The sequence below is a fragment of the Pseudoliparis swirei genome, chromosome 17 (assembly GCF_029220125.1).
Source record: "Pseudoliparis swirei isolate HS2019 ecotype Mariana Trench chromosome 17, NWPU_hadal_v1, whole genome shotgun sequence".
Classification (NCBI taxonomy): domain Eukaryota; kingdom Metazoa; phylum Chordata; class Actinopteri; order Perciformes; family Liparidae; genus Pseudoliparis; species Pseudoliparis swirei.
Window position 1 is genome coordinate 22,501,048 of NC_079404.1, and position 17,255 is coordinate 22,518,302.

Below are 17,255 nucleotides of genomic sequence, written 5' to 3' on the forward strand. Positions count from 1 at the left end.
GTGCCGATTAGTGGCATCAAAGCATCGCCGAACATAACTTATGCATAGATGGAGGGAGAGAGAAACGGGACCAAAAGAGGAGAGAGGGAAAAGATGCGCCGACAACACAGTAAAAGACTCGATGACACCGATTATTTTTTGGGGGATTAGGGATGACATACTGCATGTGTGATTGGTTATGCAATATCCGTGTGGGGCATCAGTAGCTCAAAGGCTACAGCGGTAAGCTTGTGCCGAGAGTCTGAATTCCTCAGCCGGGGCTTGAAAATATCGATGTGCCAGTGAATTAGTAACACTCTCCCTCTTGCTGAATGCTGCCAGGATGCCCTTGAGCAAGATGCGGAGTAGTGGCTGCAGCTGTGCCCCCGGCAATGATTTTTCCGAGCCAACGCAACGAGGAAGCAGCCGTGAAGAACTTTTATTTATTTCTTTTTTATGTAATGGCCATTCCGACACCTCCGCAGTAAGAAATCCGTCTCAATCACCTCGATGTAAAAAAACAAACACCTTGCGTCACCTCCGCGCTCCTCCCAAGGTCTGAGCCCCGCTGAATAAAACGTGATCGATCCCCCGTTAATGTATCTGAAGGCGACCGAGATTTACTCGTTCGTAGCAAACGAGACAGCTGCCATTTTTCTCCGCTAATGACGTCCGTCCGCGCCATAACTCTTCCATCGTCTCCGCGTACTCGAGCTCTGTAGCATTCATTTTAAAAAATCTTTTTTTTTTAAAGCGACCGCCGTCTACCGGAGTATTGCTGGATGTCGGTGAAGCCGATGAAATGAGCGGTAACTGAAGGGGAGAAGGTGTTTTTCCGGGTAACGTAAATGGGTTCTGTTGAGTTTTTGCCGTTTTGTTTGCAAATTTTGGTTTTTATTTATCACGCTAAAGTAATTATGCTAATTCGGAGCAGAATCTGCAAAGCAGATACGAAGGAAAAGGCCCCAGAGAGCCGGTGCGTCGCAACCGTCGGATGGTTAGAAACGTCTGCTCGGCTGCCGTGAACAAAACGATGTTAGAAATTAAAAGTCTGCGAGTACAAGTCTCAAAACACGTGTTTCATGCTGAGTTATGGTGATATTTCTGTCTTCAATTAATTTAGGAATAACTCTGCATCCGTGAATTTGGAGTGTGGTCTCTTAGCGTTCTCATTGTGTCCTCATAGTGTATTCAAAGTGTCCTCATAGAGTATTCAAAGTGTCCTCATAGTCTCTTCATAGTATCCTCATAGTCTCCTCAGTGTCGTCAAAGTGTCGTCATCGAGTATTCAAAGTTTCCTCATAGTGGCCAAGTGTCCTCATAGTATCTTTAAAATGTCTTCAAAGTGTCCTCATAGTGTCTTCAAAGTGTCCTCATAGTGTCTTCAAAGTGTCCTCATAGTATCTTCAAAGTGTCCATAGTGTCTTCAAAGTGTCCTCAGTGTCCTCATAGTATCTTCATAGTGTCTTCAAAGTGTCCTCATAGTGTCTTCAAAGTGTCCTTATAGTGTCTTCAAAGTGTCCTCATAGTGTCCTCATAGTGTCTTCAAAGTGTCCTCATAGTGTATTCAAAGTGTCCTCATAGTATCTTCAAAGTGTCCTTATAGTGTCTTCAAAGTGTCCTCATAGTATCTACATAGTGTCCTCATAGTGTCTTCAAAGTGTCCTCATAGTGTCCTCATAGTATCTTCATCGTGTCTTCATAGTGTCTTCAAAGTGTCCTCATAGTGTCTTCAAAGTGTCCTCATAGTGTCTTCAAAGTGTCCTCATAGTGTCCTCATAGTATCTTCATAGTGTCCTCATAGTGTCTTCAAAGTGTCCTCAGTGTCCTCAAAGTGTCTTCATAGTTGTACACAGATTTTTCTTCCTCTTCTCTTTCTCACACACACACAGACACACACACGGTGACAGATATGAACGTGATCTATGACTTTATCGTGTGTTTACTGTCTGTTGTTCCAACATTAATTTGAAACGCCTCCGTCTTGTTTTGTGTCCCCACAGAGAGCAAAGAGGTCTACAAGAGACAGGTGCTGTCAATCACATCCATCGCTATGGCGATCGGCCTCCTGGGGACCCTGTGCATAGCCCTCTACTGCCGCAACAAGTGAGGATAAACACACACCGACATACACACAGATCTGCTCTACTTTTCATTGTTTATAGATGTATATTGTTATAAATGTGTCAGTAAAGCTTGTATTATTCTTCACAACATTGTTTTTATAGAAACTAAGTGCAGCAGTTGGCCTGTGATTTTTGCATTATCGGTCATGCACATGCACAAATAATACGTATGGGATTTTTCTCATGAATAATTTGGCAGGTAAATAAGCTGCAGTGACATGTCATTTCATTCCAACCCCCAGTTGTCCTTTAATTCCATTCCAACTGGAAGTCCCTCCAATGATTTTATTTAACTTTTAAACTTCGATGACAAGATTCATGGCGAAATCTGCCCATACGTCCGAAAGTAAGAATAACGTTGGAGTGATTGGTAATAACCCCAGTTGGGTGCGGGGCAGACAAAAAAATGCCCAAGGAGACATTTTGTTAATTCAATGCAGGACGATGGAACATGCTCGAGGCATCAAACATCCTGAACGAAATCCCAGACTGGGGTATTTGCAACAATTTGTAAATCTCATTATGCGCACACACATATTCATATCCCATTATAACCCAAAGGTCATCTCATGTGGCTCCTGCTCTCTTTCTGTCCTCTCTCAGCATATTTTTCTGCAGTGCATGCCCTGTGTGTGCACAGTAATTGGCATATGAATGGCTGCATGAACTTTGCATAGATATTTTCTCAACAGGATGGATCAAACATCCGGTACAAAACATTCTGTCATTCAGGGTGTGAGAACCGGGGGGGGGGGGGACTGTAATTCTATAGGCTTCCCGTCCGTAATATAATGAAGTGAGTGAGCAGCCTGACAACAAGAAAATGGGATAAAGGCATGATGGACAGGCGCCTACGATGAAGCCGTAATTGAGTCAGGGAACTAGCTCGGTTCAAAGGAGAAGATGCATACAGATTGGGAGGAAGTGTTCAAGCACATCTGAGTGACCTGAATGTGGATTATCCTCAGAGGTTGTCTCACAGTGAGCCAGACAGCACTGTCTAAGGCCTGGCCAGCATTCCACCTCCAAAAAAATCTGAATTTAAAAGTCATAAGGTATGAATGAAATAAAAGGTAAAAATACAAAAGATTTGACCCGGCCAGCGAAACTCCGAAAGACGGTCCAACTCACACGGCCATCTTGTAACGTTCACGTGTGGAGTTGTCCGTTAGCTACCATTGTTTACCGTGCCACTGACTGGGGGTGCTGTACGGTAATTTTTTTAACGTTTGATTATTGACTCCAGGGTGGCGGAGATGAGGGAATATTTCGCACTTTTGTTTCTTTCCTCCGCCAAGAGAGAGGATCGGTGCGGCGGCTTAAATTGCCGGGGCGGGATTAGCCTCCGGCTAACGGCATGACTTCTGTAAAGAGACTTTAAACCCTACGGTTGCCACTTAGGCGCAAAATAATCTGTGAGGACTGAAGAGAAAGACAAGGAAAGAGTGGGAAGAGAAGGTGGGCGACTGTGGGTCAGTGGTTAGCAGATCTGTCCTTTCAATCAGGGGGTTGGCGGTTCAATCCCCGCCCTTGTTGATGTGTCCTTGAGCAAAACACATAATCCTGAATTACTCCCTGTAGCTGTGTGTACGAATGCAACACGATTGTCAGTCGCTTTGGATATAACATCAGCTAAATGAAATGTAATGTAAAGAAGGTGGCAAAGATCCCTACATTGGATTCCTTGTGTGTACTTATAATGAGTAGCGTGCACACTGGTTCCTTACCTACGCCACTAAATTAGCACTCTGAGATTCTTTTTTAATGAAAAATGCATTATTATTATTAACTCAGTTAACGCAATTTCTTGGCGTTTCTGACGAGAACCTCAGTATTTAAGGAATCAGCTAAGTCCAAATTTACATCCAACGGCAAAAACATTTTTATACTCTGGTTTATGCAATAACTGCTGGTCACATAGTGGTTTTGAGATAATACTATGTTTACAGAAAATTAATTTGGGGTAAGGAATGGTAACTCGGTTTGAATTGTTTTAATATATATATATATATATATATGAAAATGAACTAGTAATGTGTGACGAGTAGAGAGCTACATAAGTTATACATAAAAGTTGTGCTCGCTACTCACTAAAATGTGTGATTCAAATAAACAGCCAGATTGGGTGAAGGCTGTGGAGATCACGGTTAAGGCTGTTTGTTAACACTGCAACACGTCATGTTCAAACGCGTGTTAAAAGGGGTACGTGCACACGCAGTGTCAAAATAATATAAGAGCATTGTAAAGAAACACAATCAATAAGAGTTGTCTTTAAGATGAGAGACATCTTCCTCCCTCTTGAGTAACGTCTGCCTCGATGCAAGATTAGGGTCAGACTAAGACGTCTCTCATTCAATGACTTCGGTGTTCTCAACCACTCGTATCAACACATCAGACGTCTGAAGAGCGTAGCCTTAAAACATCTTGTAGGATGTATTATATGGAGTCAATATATAAACTGGATTTTGTGAACACCTTTGGGAGAAAAGGAGGAGAGCTATAGAGATAGAAAGCTCTTCTGTTTGGTCAATAGCTCACTCTTTCCTCCTCTACGGTCCCCGAGGGCACGAGACCGGGAGAAGGCAATTCTCCTTGGCCTCTGACTCATTTTTTTAAAAGTATGCCGGTGGAGGATGAACAATATTCTGCAGAGTTACTGCGGTGTCCTTTTACTACAATGACACCGGATAGTCTGGATATTCAGAAAGCGAAGCAGGACTAGTGGGCCCCATACGTTTGATCGAGTGGAACATCAAAAACAAAGTGAAAAGCTTTATTCTGTAATTTAACCTTTATGCTTGTTTTTTTAGTGTAAGCTGTTATGTTTAAAGTACTTCAAGCGGTAACTCCAAATCGCAGTTGCTGAATATAAAAAAGGATAAAGGCTCCGGTGTTTGTTATATGCAGTAAGCTAAACGCGCATTTGGTTTCGCACGTCCTGATTGGCCGGCTACGCAAATTATCTGTGGACGAGGAGTGTTGCACACACACAACTATATATTAGTTGCCGGTGGGATTTGATGGGATTTCTGATTCCAGAACAAAACTATGACACTTAGGAATGTTCTATCCTCATGTGAAAAAGCCAGTTGCACTGCAAACAACACTTCATGGGCCTTATTGGTTGGGGATGAAAACCAGCAGACCTACACGAGATTCACAGAAGTTGGTCAAACCTCTCTGAAAATAAATTCCACTTTAACACCATCTTTTAATTTTTTCCCGTTTCTCTTTAGGAGGCGCAGAGAGAAGCTCCAGGCCCACCTGAAGGAGAGTCGCAGTTTGAAAAACTACACTGCTAATTCACACAACGCCCTGGACGCCAAGATGAGGCTCCCCAACACCAACCTGCAAATGCACGAGGTGACCACTGGGGCTTTTTGCCCCCCCATCTTGACTTTCTTTTGAATAGTTGCTGCCCGATAGCAAAGGACTCCCATGCATGGAAATAGATACACATGGAGAATGTATAAATGTGTGCAAGTCCGGGTGATCACATTTTAACAGCCTAAGGGTGTGATTACACCAGACGCGGCCCTGCGTGCGCAACCAACCGTAGATTTTGGGTTCACGCTACTTATTTTTTTTTAAAGGAAAGAGTACGGCAAATACCACCATCTATTCCGCGAACTGTGTCTCGATGACGAGCGCTTTCAGTTGCACTTCCGACCGAGCAGGAGTCAGTTGGAATCGTGTTTCGATTTAGAATTCAAGCTCTTCGTAATTAAATACCGCTAATATGAGCGTCTTGTCGGAAAAACAGGAAGGAAAGCCCGCCTCCTGATTGATCCGATTGGCTGCCTTGGGCCTCCTGCTTGATCCGATTGGCCGCCTTGGGCCTCTTGCTTGATCATTGATGAGCGGTGCGCCTCCACTCCTCGCGCTTAAAGTTGAGAATATTTTAACTTTTAAGCGCGCCTAAGAAAACCGCTAGAAAAACGCGCATTTAAAAGGCACGTCCGAAAGGCCGTAGGAAATCAAGGGTTTTGCTAGCGACGCGTTTTTGAGAGTCGGGTCTGGTGTGATCGAGCCCTAGCGTGGATTACATTGAAGTGAGTGGGACTTGATGCGTGTCATTATAAAGAGCATCTTCAGTAGTTTCTAGCAGCATCGATACAGAAACACCAAGAAGAAAAACAACCTCTAAAGCAACCTTTGTAAGACATCTAATACCATTAGATGCCTCAGGTTTAGAGGGTTTTGTGGCTTGGATTGGCAGCGGAAATTCAAAATTAACCCAAATCAGGCGTACAGAGCACGATGATCCATCATGGAGTTCATCACCCCCCCTGTAGTCTTAAGATGCTTATGAAATGGGTCGCATATCAGGCTCACAGGTCTCTGATTGAGCAATCGCTCAGTGGTTTGGGAGCCGCGGCGCCGGCCAAAAAAGTCATTCATCATCTTCCCGGCGCTCTTTGTCACCGCGGCGATCTCTCCGCTGTGCGTTTGAGAGTATAGCGGCCAGGCTTTTAAAAAATAAATAAATTACACTAATTTTTTGTGTCATTCAAATCCACATCTTCCATAACCTTCGGAGGGTTGCGTGTGCATTTGTGTTGATGCTATGTTCATCATATACAGTGAGTTTACTTAGGTAACGCACACAGGTTTGACATGACGCTTCATTGGATGAATGGGATGTTTCCTCCAAGGGCATGATTTTCATTTACAATGAAGCAAAGCCCATGTACTGCACACACACACACACACCGGGGACTCTCAATGCATCATAAACACATTAACATACACTACGTGGATACATCCCTGTGTGGGAGAAACGCATTTGCATCCTGTATTCAAGGCACAGTTGGCATAAAGTGGAGCAATTTAAAATTCATGCTGGCAGTTCATGATACAGCTGACAAGTTATTCCTTGGTCTGAAATGCATGATTTGGCCTCGTTGGTCCCATCAGTACGAAAAGAAAAACTTCTAAAAAAAATCTCGATTATTTGACAAAACATCTTAAAATTAAAGACATTCAATTGTAATTAAAGATTGGCGGAAAGGCAATCTTATTTTATCCAGACTTTGACGTAGTTGTGTTGGTGCTTCCGCTTCACCAGACCTTAAAGCAATAGTTGAATGCTTTGAGAAAGGCTATGCTATGCTAAGATAGCTGGCCTTATATTTACCGGTTACCCACTCATTTGTCTTTAACATATCTTAGATAAGTCTCATCATAGTCTGCACAAATCAGCACAGAGACGAGGTTTATGTGCATGAATGGATCAAACACAGGACTTTCACCCAGGAGACCGGTGGTTTGAGTCTTGTGAAAAACTGTAGAAAGTCATTTTAGCCTAAAACATGATTTTTTTTTTTACGAAATCCAATATTTTTATTGCAGTTTTGCAAAAATCAGAAGCACCATGAGGATTTAAAACATGAGGAAGTTGATATAAACTTACCAAGAAATTCAAATAGAGTGGTATCGATTTTATTTTTCTTACGTTAGGCATATTTCCCAAAATATAGAGGGAATCCAAAATATTTTCAGTAATTTTGTTATGGTAAAGGTTGTTTTGGTGAAGGAGAGAAAAAAAAGGCTTTTAGAAGAAGAATTGAATGTTTCACTCGAATCAACAGGTCAAGGAAGATAAATTGTCGAGCGGAGCCGGGTTGCACGGGGCCTGTCGACTTTCATCCAGAAGGCTTAGGCTTTGAGACACAAGGGCGTTCTCGCCCGGGGATGCAGAGTTTCAGTTCACAAAGGGTTCAAGATAAAGACGTAGCTAACCGAAGCTCGAAAGTAATCTGTAATCTGTTCGTGAGGACGGTGCGCCAGGTGTGTCGCCTCGTATCAGCCTCAAGCCGAGCGCCCCGCCATGGACGAGTGAACCGGCTCCTCGGACCTCCGCGAAGATCAAGGGAATGGCAGCAATCCAACCTTCCACATGGATTAGGATCTGAGAAAGTGCTGCGGCGGCCATTAGAAGTTCAATCATATTACGTTTCAGTTTCAACATAAATGTCCCAGTAATTTAAAAATAAATCAAGTACATGCAATAGATTCATGTATTTTATTTTGGCAAAACCAGGTCTGTTTCACGTGTAACCAATCCCATCAATGTTTTTCCTACTCAATATTATTCTACCTTCATTTATTGACACTCAACCGCAAAATATCAATTTGATATTCTCTTCTTCTGTTGTCATTATGAAGGATCAGACCCGGTGTTCTTTTTTCAGCTCCGGGGCTCCGTTCAACCTTTTCAATGGGTCACTGCACTGCATCACTTTGCTTCAAGCTTTGCGATATCTATTTCACACTTTCTGGAGAAATCACTAGCCGGCCAGGACCGAATAGCAAATCGCAATAGCACTCCTAGCTAACGTGATAACGTTAAGCGTGTGAGTTTGGTCTCTTAAGGGGTTTATAAGTGTCACGTGTCGGCAAACTGATCTCATGGGAAGGCGTGTTAATGGCATGGCATTTTCACACTTGGTTAAAAAAGTCTCTTCTTTCTTTAACCTGTCCACCCCTCTCACTTTTCATATTACGTCCCCTGATCCTAGCGTAGCATATTTTCGGGTATGCTACATTGCAAAAAGCAAGAAATGGCATTGTTATTAAACTTGATAAGGACTTGCATAAGTTGCATCACTCTTATGTGAGACCTGTTTGTATCATACGCGTTTAAAACAGCCACATCTGCGTAAGTGGAAGGAACAACACAGCTAATGACAAAAGTATTCCGTTAGCTCATATTTAGCGAATTGCTCTATTAGCGCTGACTCATGTTATACTGATTATTGTTAACTTGACTCTACAGAATGTATAACAAGAAAAACAACTGCTCTCTTAATGTATACATGTCGCTTTTAAGCCTTTGGGAACTTGCATGTAAATTATTTTACATTTTTATTGTCATTTTAATGAATCGGGTCAAAATGACCCGAAGGCAACACAAGGGTTAATGTTGCGCCGATGCGCTCAGTCACATAGATTGTAACAGTTTAGCTCCACACCATCCTTTTTTTAATGTCACGGTGCTATCAGAGTGGAAACAAAAGCACGACTCAGACAGGAGAAACAAAGATGAATGTCTTTAGTTGAAAACAGGCTGGGTCAAAACCGGGAGATCAGTGCAAGAAACAAACAAGTGTAGAAAGGGGCGGGGCAGAGAATCAGAGGTCAGAACAGGCAGGTCAGGAATATAAACTAATAACGCTGGAGAACTTGACATGAAAACACAAGACAATCTGGCAGAGGACAAGTGGAAGTGAGGGAACCTGAGTAGACAGGGACTAACGAGGGAATGGGCAACAGGTGAGATGGGCATGAAGACCAGGTGAAGGTAATGAGGGACTAACGAGGGAGTGACCAGAGGCAGGTGAAGGGAGTTGGACTGACGAGATGGGAAGCAGGATCTGGAACGACATGATAGTTAGTGAGACAGGATGAAAACAACTAATAAAAAAAGGAAGGTGTGGAGCTAAACTGTTACATAGATTTCTGTCTGCAGGCCATCAATTACCCACATTTCTAAGAACAGAGCAACACGCACACCATGAATGATGATGTCATACATAGCAACCCTTTAATGCACTCTGCCACCAGTAAATCTAGATTTGTTTTTGTAATTGTATACATTAATTTGTTTGTGTATATTTCTGTTGCACTCAAGTGCAAGTACAACAACAATGCCATCATGACCAAGACAGCACGACGATCAGTGAGTGGCCTGTTGGACAAAATGAGCTCTTCTGATTAGCACCACAGGGCCCTCTTTGTTGGAAGTATTTGATTAAGCAGTGAGCTGAGGAGCAGCTCCATCCTTCTCCCTCAATCAAGTTCTACCCCCCCGTCACGTATCCCACAGAGTGCGTCCGTCATCACCGCATAATTGAAACTGCTCATTCTCCATCATGAAAAAGACCATCCTGAGCCTGCTCTGCTAATATGAGACTTGTGTGTGTGTTTATAATGCTGTAACGCTATTATTGATGGCAGCATCTCTCCACAAATCATGAAAATCATCTCCTAGTTCCTTCCGGATGGTCTGTCAAGAGTTTAGAAGGAAGAAAAAAAACTCGGAGCCAGAGGCATATGGTGGATGCGAGTCTCTGTCTCAGATTAAAACATCCATTACGGCACACAGACATATATACATTAATAAATGTCATTACGCGCTCCCCTTTGCACCACAAATGTCCAGATACAACTTGAAGTCGCTGTCAAACTAATGACTTTTGCACCATTGTGAGTGAGTGTGTGTGTGTGTGTGTGTGTGTGTGTTTATTGGCGCTAGAGAGCAGAGTTTCTTTGCCTGCAGTGATGTGAAAAAAAACCTTCCATTTATATTGATGACCTCTATAAACAGTCAGTATTGCTGTATGGCACATGCACGCGGTTTCCACGTGTTCCTTGAGCAGTAAAGCCTCGGATCTATTTTTAAACCGCGAGTAGAGGGACGCTGAGCCACGCAGTGTTTGCATCAACAGATTGGAGTCACTGTTCCCATCTTTTAGGGTTTTATTAAGAATAAGATAAACACAATACTTTTAACTGTAAAACAAAGCATTGTTAAGTCAGCTAACGTCAGTTAAGAAAAAATGGGGGCTGCCATTTCTTCTTAAACATGAATAAATGAACATGCGAACAAACCGATCCTTCCCTGTTTGAATAATTAAAGCCGCTTTCTTATGTCGCACGCATTATGTAAAGACAATTTAATAAATTCTGTTTTATCACATGCAAAGAAAAGAGCAACTGTTTGCTGGAGGCTTCTTTGTATTCCATTAGCAGCTCGAACCACGGCGTCATAATAGCATTATGTAGCATTATACGTCCACCCAATGCTAATCTGAGCCAGATACCCAATAAATAATAACATATTCAGACTTCTGATGTTTCCTAATAGTCAGAGCCAGTCAGCAACGGCAGAAGGATGTCTCAAACCTTCCATCAGCAACTATCTGAATCATTCCACAAAGATATTTTGTCAATCTTTATAATTTGAAAAACTGCCACAGCCCTAAAATATCAATGCAGCCAAAGTCTGTCAGTCGAATTTCTAAGTCAGCGTTGCCAGATTCCACCTGAAGTCTGGATGAAGTAGCGTTTGAACACGAAGCGGCCTTCCCATCGCTAACATGTCTGCTAAAGCGGAGATAAAGTGTGTGTCGTGGTTTTCTAAGTGCTAGTCGGCCTTCAAACATCTAAATGGTCACAAAAACCGAGAGCGCCACTAGCTAACGGGGCTGGCATCCTGAGGGAGGGGCCCTGAGAGGGAGGGGCCCCGAGAGGGAGCCACGTCAGTGACGACCTTGTTATCGTCAGACATCAAACTCAGAAAATGCTCCTAAAAGCATAAATAATAGGAAAAAAATACTTGATGTCACGGAAGATTCTGTCCCCGACGATGCCAAAATAACGGCGAGGAGAGAACGGCGTTCTGCCAGGTAGACGCAAACCACAGATATACGGTTGTTGTGTGGCAGATGAGAAATCAAACCAGTCTCCGTACATCTTTGAGGCGTTTATAAAGTTTTATAAACCTAAAAGACATTCTCGGTGTTCGACGGATCTTTTTTTCCGTGTACCGGGAGTGAGTCGGTTTGGTTTCATTGCATATTTGTCTCGAGAGGGGACATGGGAAGAATCATTGTGGATGCAAAGCAATAAAAGAAAAGAATATACCGCACTATTATAGAAAGAATACCTTTCTATACAAAGTGAAGATTTAATCTTGGCAGAAATCACCGAAGTGACTCATTCCCTACGCCAAGACTCGCCAATGAATCGTTTGAGAGTTACAGAAAAATGTGAACAGACAAAAATACGATTTTATGAGCCAATTGGTTGTTGCGAGAAGGAGGCACTTGTGTAATGTAAAAGAAATGCTCAATTCATTATCTCCGTACATATCTCTGTTCTCCGTTTAATCCGGATCTTTCACTCTTCAAAGCACTGAGGACTTGATTGCATCGATTTACAGATCGACGTTCCCACTGTGATGAATCCGGGCTTTGAAAAGGACTCATCAATGATTAATTACTTGGCATTTCTGCCTTTTTATTTGATGATTTCAGTCCGGGAAGAGTGATGCGCCGTTATGCAAATGATGGGAAAGTTTACGTTGCAATAAAAGGCTGTTACCGTAAAGTCTATTTCAAATGCATTGAAGAGGTTTTGGCCTTATGTTCAGTCTACATATGTTCTATGAACAGATTTCTCCTCTCTTTAATAATTTTGAGAGACCTGGAAGTCTGTAACATAAATATATCCCCAGCGCATCAATCTTTGCCAGGTAGCTAACGTAATAAAACAAAACGGTGCCCGTTTGAGACTCATTCACGTCCGACGTTGCCACCATGGCTTCAAGATGTTATGCCTTAATGCTGCAAACTATTTTTTAGTTTACCTCAATCCCTGGAAAAGTAAGAACAATGTAGAGGAAGCTGGAGAAAAAAATGTCAGAAATAGATGTAGCCGGACACCGTTTATACTCCGGTCTCCCAGAATCAAGGCAGCCGGCACCCCCTGATCCTGATTGGGAACCCTTAGAACAGCATGATGGGGGGGGGGGGGAAGACATCTTAAATATAATTTGTCCAAAGTGTTCCTCAGAAACATGTGAACTGCAACTAAACTTTACTCTTCTTGTTTATTTCCTGCAGTACTGCAAAGGCTCCTCCCAGTCCTCCCAGTCCCGCCAGGGCAACGCTTATGGCTCCAGCTTCGCACACTGCAACATCTCCACCGGCGGCTCGGCAGCCAAACATCAGAGGTAGGACTGAAGTTTTAATTGCACAGACGCGATCGCGTACGTCACACTGGACATGAAAGCGTCCCCCCCCCCCTCCTTCACTGCAGGAAATACTAATAATACCAATAACGCCGACTTCGGTGTCCTTTCCCGTAGACGCAGTGGAGAGAGAAAATTCAATTATCCACGTTGCAGTTCAGGCAAAGTTAATTGCCGATTCACGGTAGAACGCTAGTCGTTCTAATTAAAGCTCTAAACGTTTTAATAAGCATATCTATAAACACCCGTGAAGAACGAGGAGACGGAACGGAGATAAAAACGAAAAGCGCCATGCGGAAGGCGTTTACGTGCCAGCCCGGGCATGTGAATCCCAGTAAGCTTTCTTCTCAAACTGCTCCTCCTCAGCGGTGTGTCAGAGCGCTGCCGGCCTGTTCATCAGCAAGCAACACACACACACACAGACACACACACACTTTTCACCGAGTTGGAATTCACATCCTCGCAGAGGCTGAATTTTCTGTTGCGATAAGAATATTCTCAGAGCCGAGCCAAAAAGCCGCGAGCGTTTCCAAAGCCATCGGTAGTCGTTTTTTCGTGTGTCTTTTATAACCTGTGGGTTTTATGTGTGAGAAATAGAGCGAAAAAACGGATTTGGGAATCAACATGAAACTTTTTTAAATATCGTCCAGCGCGTCGGGGGGATGCACACGTGATGCTTTCCTCGACTTCTCTCTCCACACCCGAGAGCCGCTCGGCCACACCGGTGGGGGGTTCGACCTCGAACCGCTGAGCAGCTGGCGTTTAATCAACTTTTTGTTGAGAGGAGATTATTTTGGTTCTCCCCCCCAAACAAAACTAGAAAAAACACAAACTCCACTTCTCTATTATTTTTTTTGCTAAACTCCTGCAGGACTTTTCTCGCTTCTTTTCTTTTTCCGTTTCCCGCTCTCTAGTTTAAGGGCCGAGTTGATAACCAGATTACTCGGCTGGCGGTCTGGGCCTCTTGACCAGAAAATGACTTTCTTAGTGGGCGAGCACAGTTTTTTTTTTTTTGCAATCATATCGGTTTAAGGCTTGGACACCATTGTCCGGGTGGCATGAGGTCATGATACCGCAGTCCAAAATAGCCAGAAAGGCTAATTCTGGTTTAAATGCCTTAATACAAAAAATTCTGCAAACACTATTAAGAGGACCTGACTATGAGCAGGGCTGCCAGTTGTTATGGATAAGTAATCCATTTATAAAAAGGTAAATCTCTCCTTAAATATGATTGAGGGCCTGGAGAGGATATTTACCACTTCAGGTAAATCAAGTCCAAACGTACTCGCCACAGTTTCTGGCTCCAAAATCTCTTTTGAGAGATTTTTTCTAAAAACCAAAGAGGACATGCGGATAACACTGTGAAGAGACACAAATCAGCCTTTTTTCTTAAAAGATGTGTCACTAACCAGAGGTCATTTTAATAACCTCATCCCAATGACTTTTTTGGTAACTCTGGTTCTATACTCTGCGGCCATCCCTCCTACCTCCCTCATCACCTGCCTTGAAGACATCCGGAGCTGGATGAGCAGGAACTTCCTAAAACTAAACGGCAATAAAACTGAGGCCCTGCTCATCGGCTCCAAATCCATCATCACCAAATCCAAACACACCACAGCTCCACCCATCATCATCGACGGATTCCCTGTACCCTTCTCCCCCCAAGTCAAGAGCCTCGGCGTCATTCTGGACAGCACCCTTTCATTTGCACCCCATATTCAAAACATCACCCGGACTGCATTCTTCCACCTCCGCAACATCTCCAGACTCCGCCCATCACTGACCCAGTCCAGCACCGAAATCCTGGTCCACTCATTTGTCACATCCCGCATCGACTACTGCAATGCCCTCCTCACCGGACTCCCCACCAAACTCATCAACAGACTGCAAATCATTCAGAACTCGGCCGCCCGGATCATCACCTGTACCAAATCATCGGACCACATCACTCCTGTACTCATCCAACTTCACTGGCTCCCTGTACAATACCGCATCGACTTCAAAAACCTTCTCCTCACCTACAAAGCTCTCCATCATCTGGCCCCCACTTACCTCTACGACCTCCTTCAGGAATACACTCCCTCCCGCACCCTCCGCTCATCCTCTTCTGGACTGTTAACCATCCCCACGTCACGCCTCAGCACCATGGGTGCCCGAGCCTTCAGTTGCTCAGCACCCAGGCTCTGGAACTCCCTCCCCCCACACATAAGACAATCAGACTCCATCACATCATTCAAGTCTCAACTCAAAACTCACCTGTTCAAACTGGCATTCTCTCTATAACTGGATCCTGTACACTTCACTTGTTTTTATGTTGAACTTCTGTTTTAATGGTGTTTTTATCTTTCATACTTTTATCCTGTATCCTGTTTGATTTTATTGTAAGGTCACCTTGGGTGACTTGAAAGGCGCCTCCAAATAGAATGTATTATTATTATTATACTCGCATTTTCACATCAGTGTCCCTTTTACAGATTGTGGGTTTATTTTAATCAAATTATCTGTTGGTTAGTTTCCATATAATTCCATTTGTAACAGTGGGAATGTGTTGATACAGACTAGCCGGGGTGATACTTGTTTTAAATGCTCATCAGAGATCCAAAATGTTGGACCCAATCCAAGACAGACGAACGAAAAACTATTAAAATCCTGAGTTTATGAGTTAATACACAAATATATAAGCGGTAATAATCAATCTATGCCATGTGCGTCAGATTTGAAAAAAACTCAGATACTGTGTTGAACAATAACCTCTGAACATTTATTGAATTCTTTCTTTTCACAGCCCGGATCAGAGAACCCGGGAAGCCCATTGGTCAGCTCCACGCAGGACCCCGCCCATACCCAGGGGAAAGCTGAATTCGATTGGAGGATCTAAGTATTCAGGCCACGCCTACCAACACCTTCAAGAAGTGGACTCGTCCGAGCGGGACGCTGAAGCACAAAGAGGGTGAGGAGATTTTAACAATTAGACCCCTTTTTTGAGCACTTCAATGGTCTCCTCTTTTTCAATGCTCATCATTGGCTCATTGGAGAGGAGGAGGCGGGAGGCCGGATGGGGAAGTGGCTGACGGTGTGATTGACCCATTCCAAAGGAATTCCTTTTACTTAATGGAATTTGACCACAGTTACGTTTGCTGTTGGTTTCTCAGTGATTTTCCTAGTCGGCCTAAAGTGCGCCCCCTATGGACGCACTGGCGCCAGTTTCCCGTGAACACGGAGGTTTATTTTCGAAGAGAAGCAGAGCGTCCTAGTGTGAAGCGTCAGGCCACGACGCTCTGGCATATAAAGAGTTGAGCTTAAAGTATTTTCAGACTTCTTTATATCTCCACTTTGCTTCTTCTCTGTATCCTCCGTTTGCTGAGTCATTTCAAAAGTGGAAGAAGAAAAAACGATGGCACGAGTTCAAAGGACTGTTTACGTGATGTCTCAGCAGGTGGACAATTAAATGGCGGCGTTCAGATGCATTGTGCATGTGTCCAGTATGGCGGCGGCGAGAGGAAATGCAGAAACGATTAGCGGGAAATGCATCTCGTGTGAAAGGCGCTGCCCTCTGACACATTTCCTTTGGTGGTTTCATGAGTCAGTGCTTTGCCCACCTGGACTGACGAGCCACACGTCGGGGCGTTCAGATCCCGGCTCAGGATTAAAGCCCCTCATGACCTACATGCATAGTAATAGAGAGAGAGAGAGAGAGAGAGGCTTTCACCCCAGCCATGTCTAACTCTAACATCGCTTGCAATCACCTCGGTTTTATTCAGTTTTAATCTTAAGTGTGCATTTCCTGAAAACGAGTGTTGACCCCGTGGTCTCTGCTCATTCAAAGTCCATCCACGCAACCCAAATCTCGGAAAGGCGTATAAATTGTATGTCATTTCCAACATTTCCTCGTGTAATTATTACTTATTTGAGGTATTTCACGTCTGCCTCGATGTCATTACATTTTACAACATGTCATTGATCTGACACTTTTATCCAAAGCGACTTTCACACACCGTAGACACCGCTACAGGGAGCAACTCAGGGTTAGGCGTCTTGCTCAAGGACACGTCGACAAGGCGGGGATTGAACCGTCAACCGCCCTGATTGACGGACGGACCTGCTAACCGCTGATCCAGTCGCCCCACTATGATGTCCTTGGTTTAATCTGGGTTCTGGTCGGCCAAGGGTCCTACGGTCGGTCTAAATGCCTTCTGGTTGGGCGTGTAATATGTTCTGGTTGGCACAAGCGTCCTCTGGGCTGTGCATAGGTCAAGCGTTGTCCTAAGGCGACGCGTTTTCGGCAAAATGTCGCTTCTGGTGTGTACGTAGCATAAGGCGTCGTAGGATTGCGTGAACCCCGGTTTGATACCATCTAGACTCCAGTTGGCCGCCATGGAAGGGAAAAGGTTACC

The 17,255-nt window shown here is 43.8% G+C and overlaps 1 protein-coding gene across 1 annotated transcript in view; it reads left to right on the plus strand.

Annotated features, from left to right (window-relative positions):
- Positions 1 to 17,255, plus strand: part of LOC130207267 (pro-neuregulin-3, membrane-bound isoform) — a 354,489-nt gene that overhangs the window by 331,777 nt on the left and 5,457 nt on the right. Inside the window, exons 6-9 of the mRNA XM_056435790.1 lie at positions 1,983 to 2,085; positions 5,342 to 5,468; positions 12,734 to 12,843; positions 15,647 to 15,811. Coding sequence (XP_056291765.1) covers positions 1,983 to 2,085; positions 5,342 to 5,468; positions 12,734 to 12,843; positions 15,647 to 15,811 — 505 coding nt within the window. The remainder of the gene's footprint in view (positions 1 to 1,982; positions 2,086 to 5,341; positions 5,469 to 12,733; positions 12,844 to 15,646; positions 15,812 to 17,255) is intronic.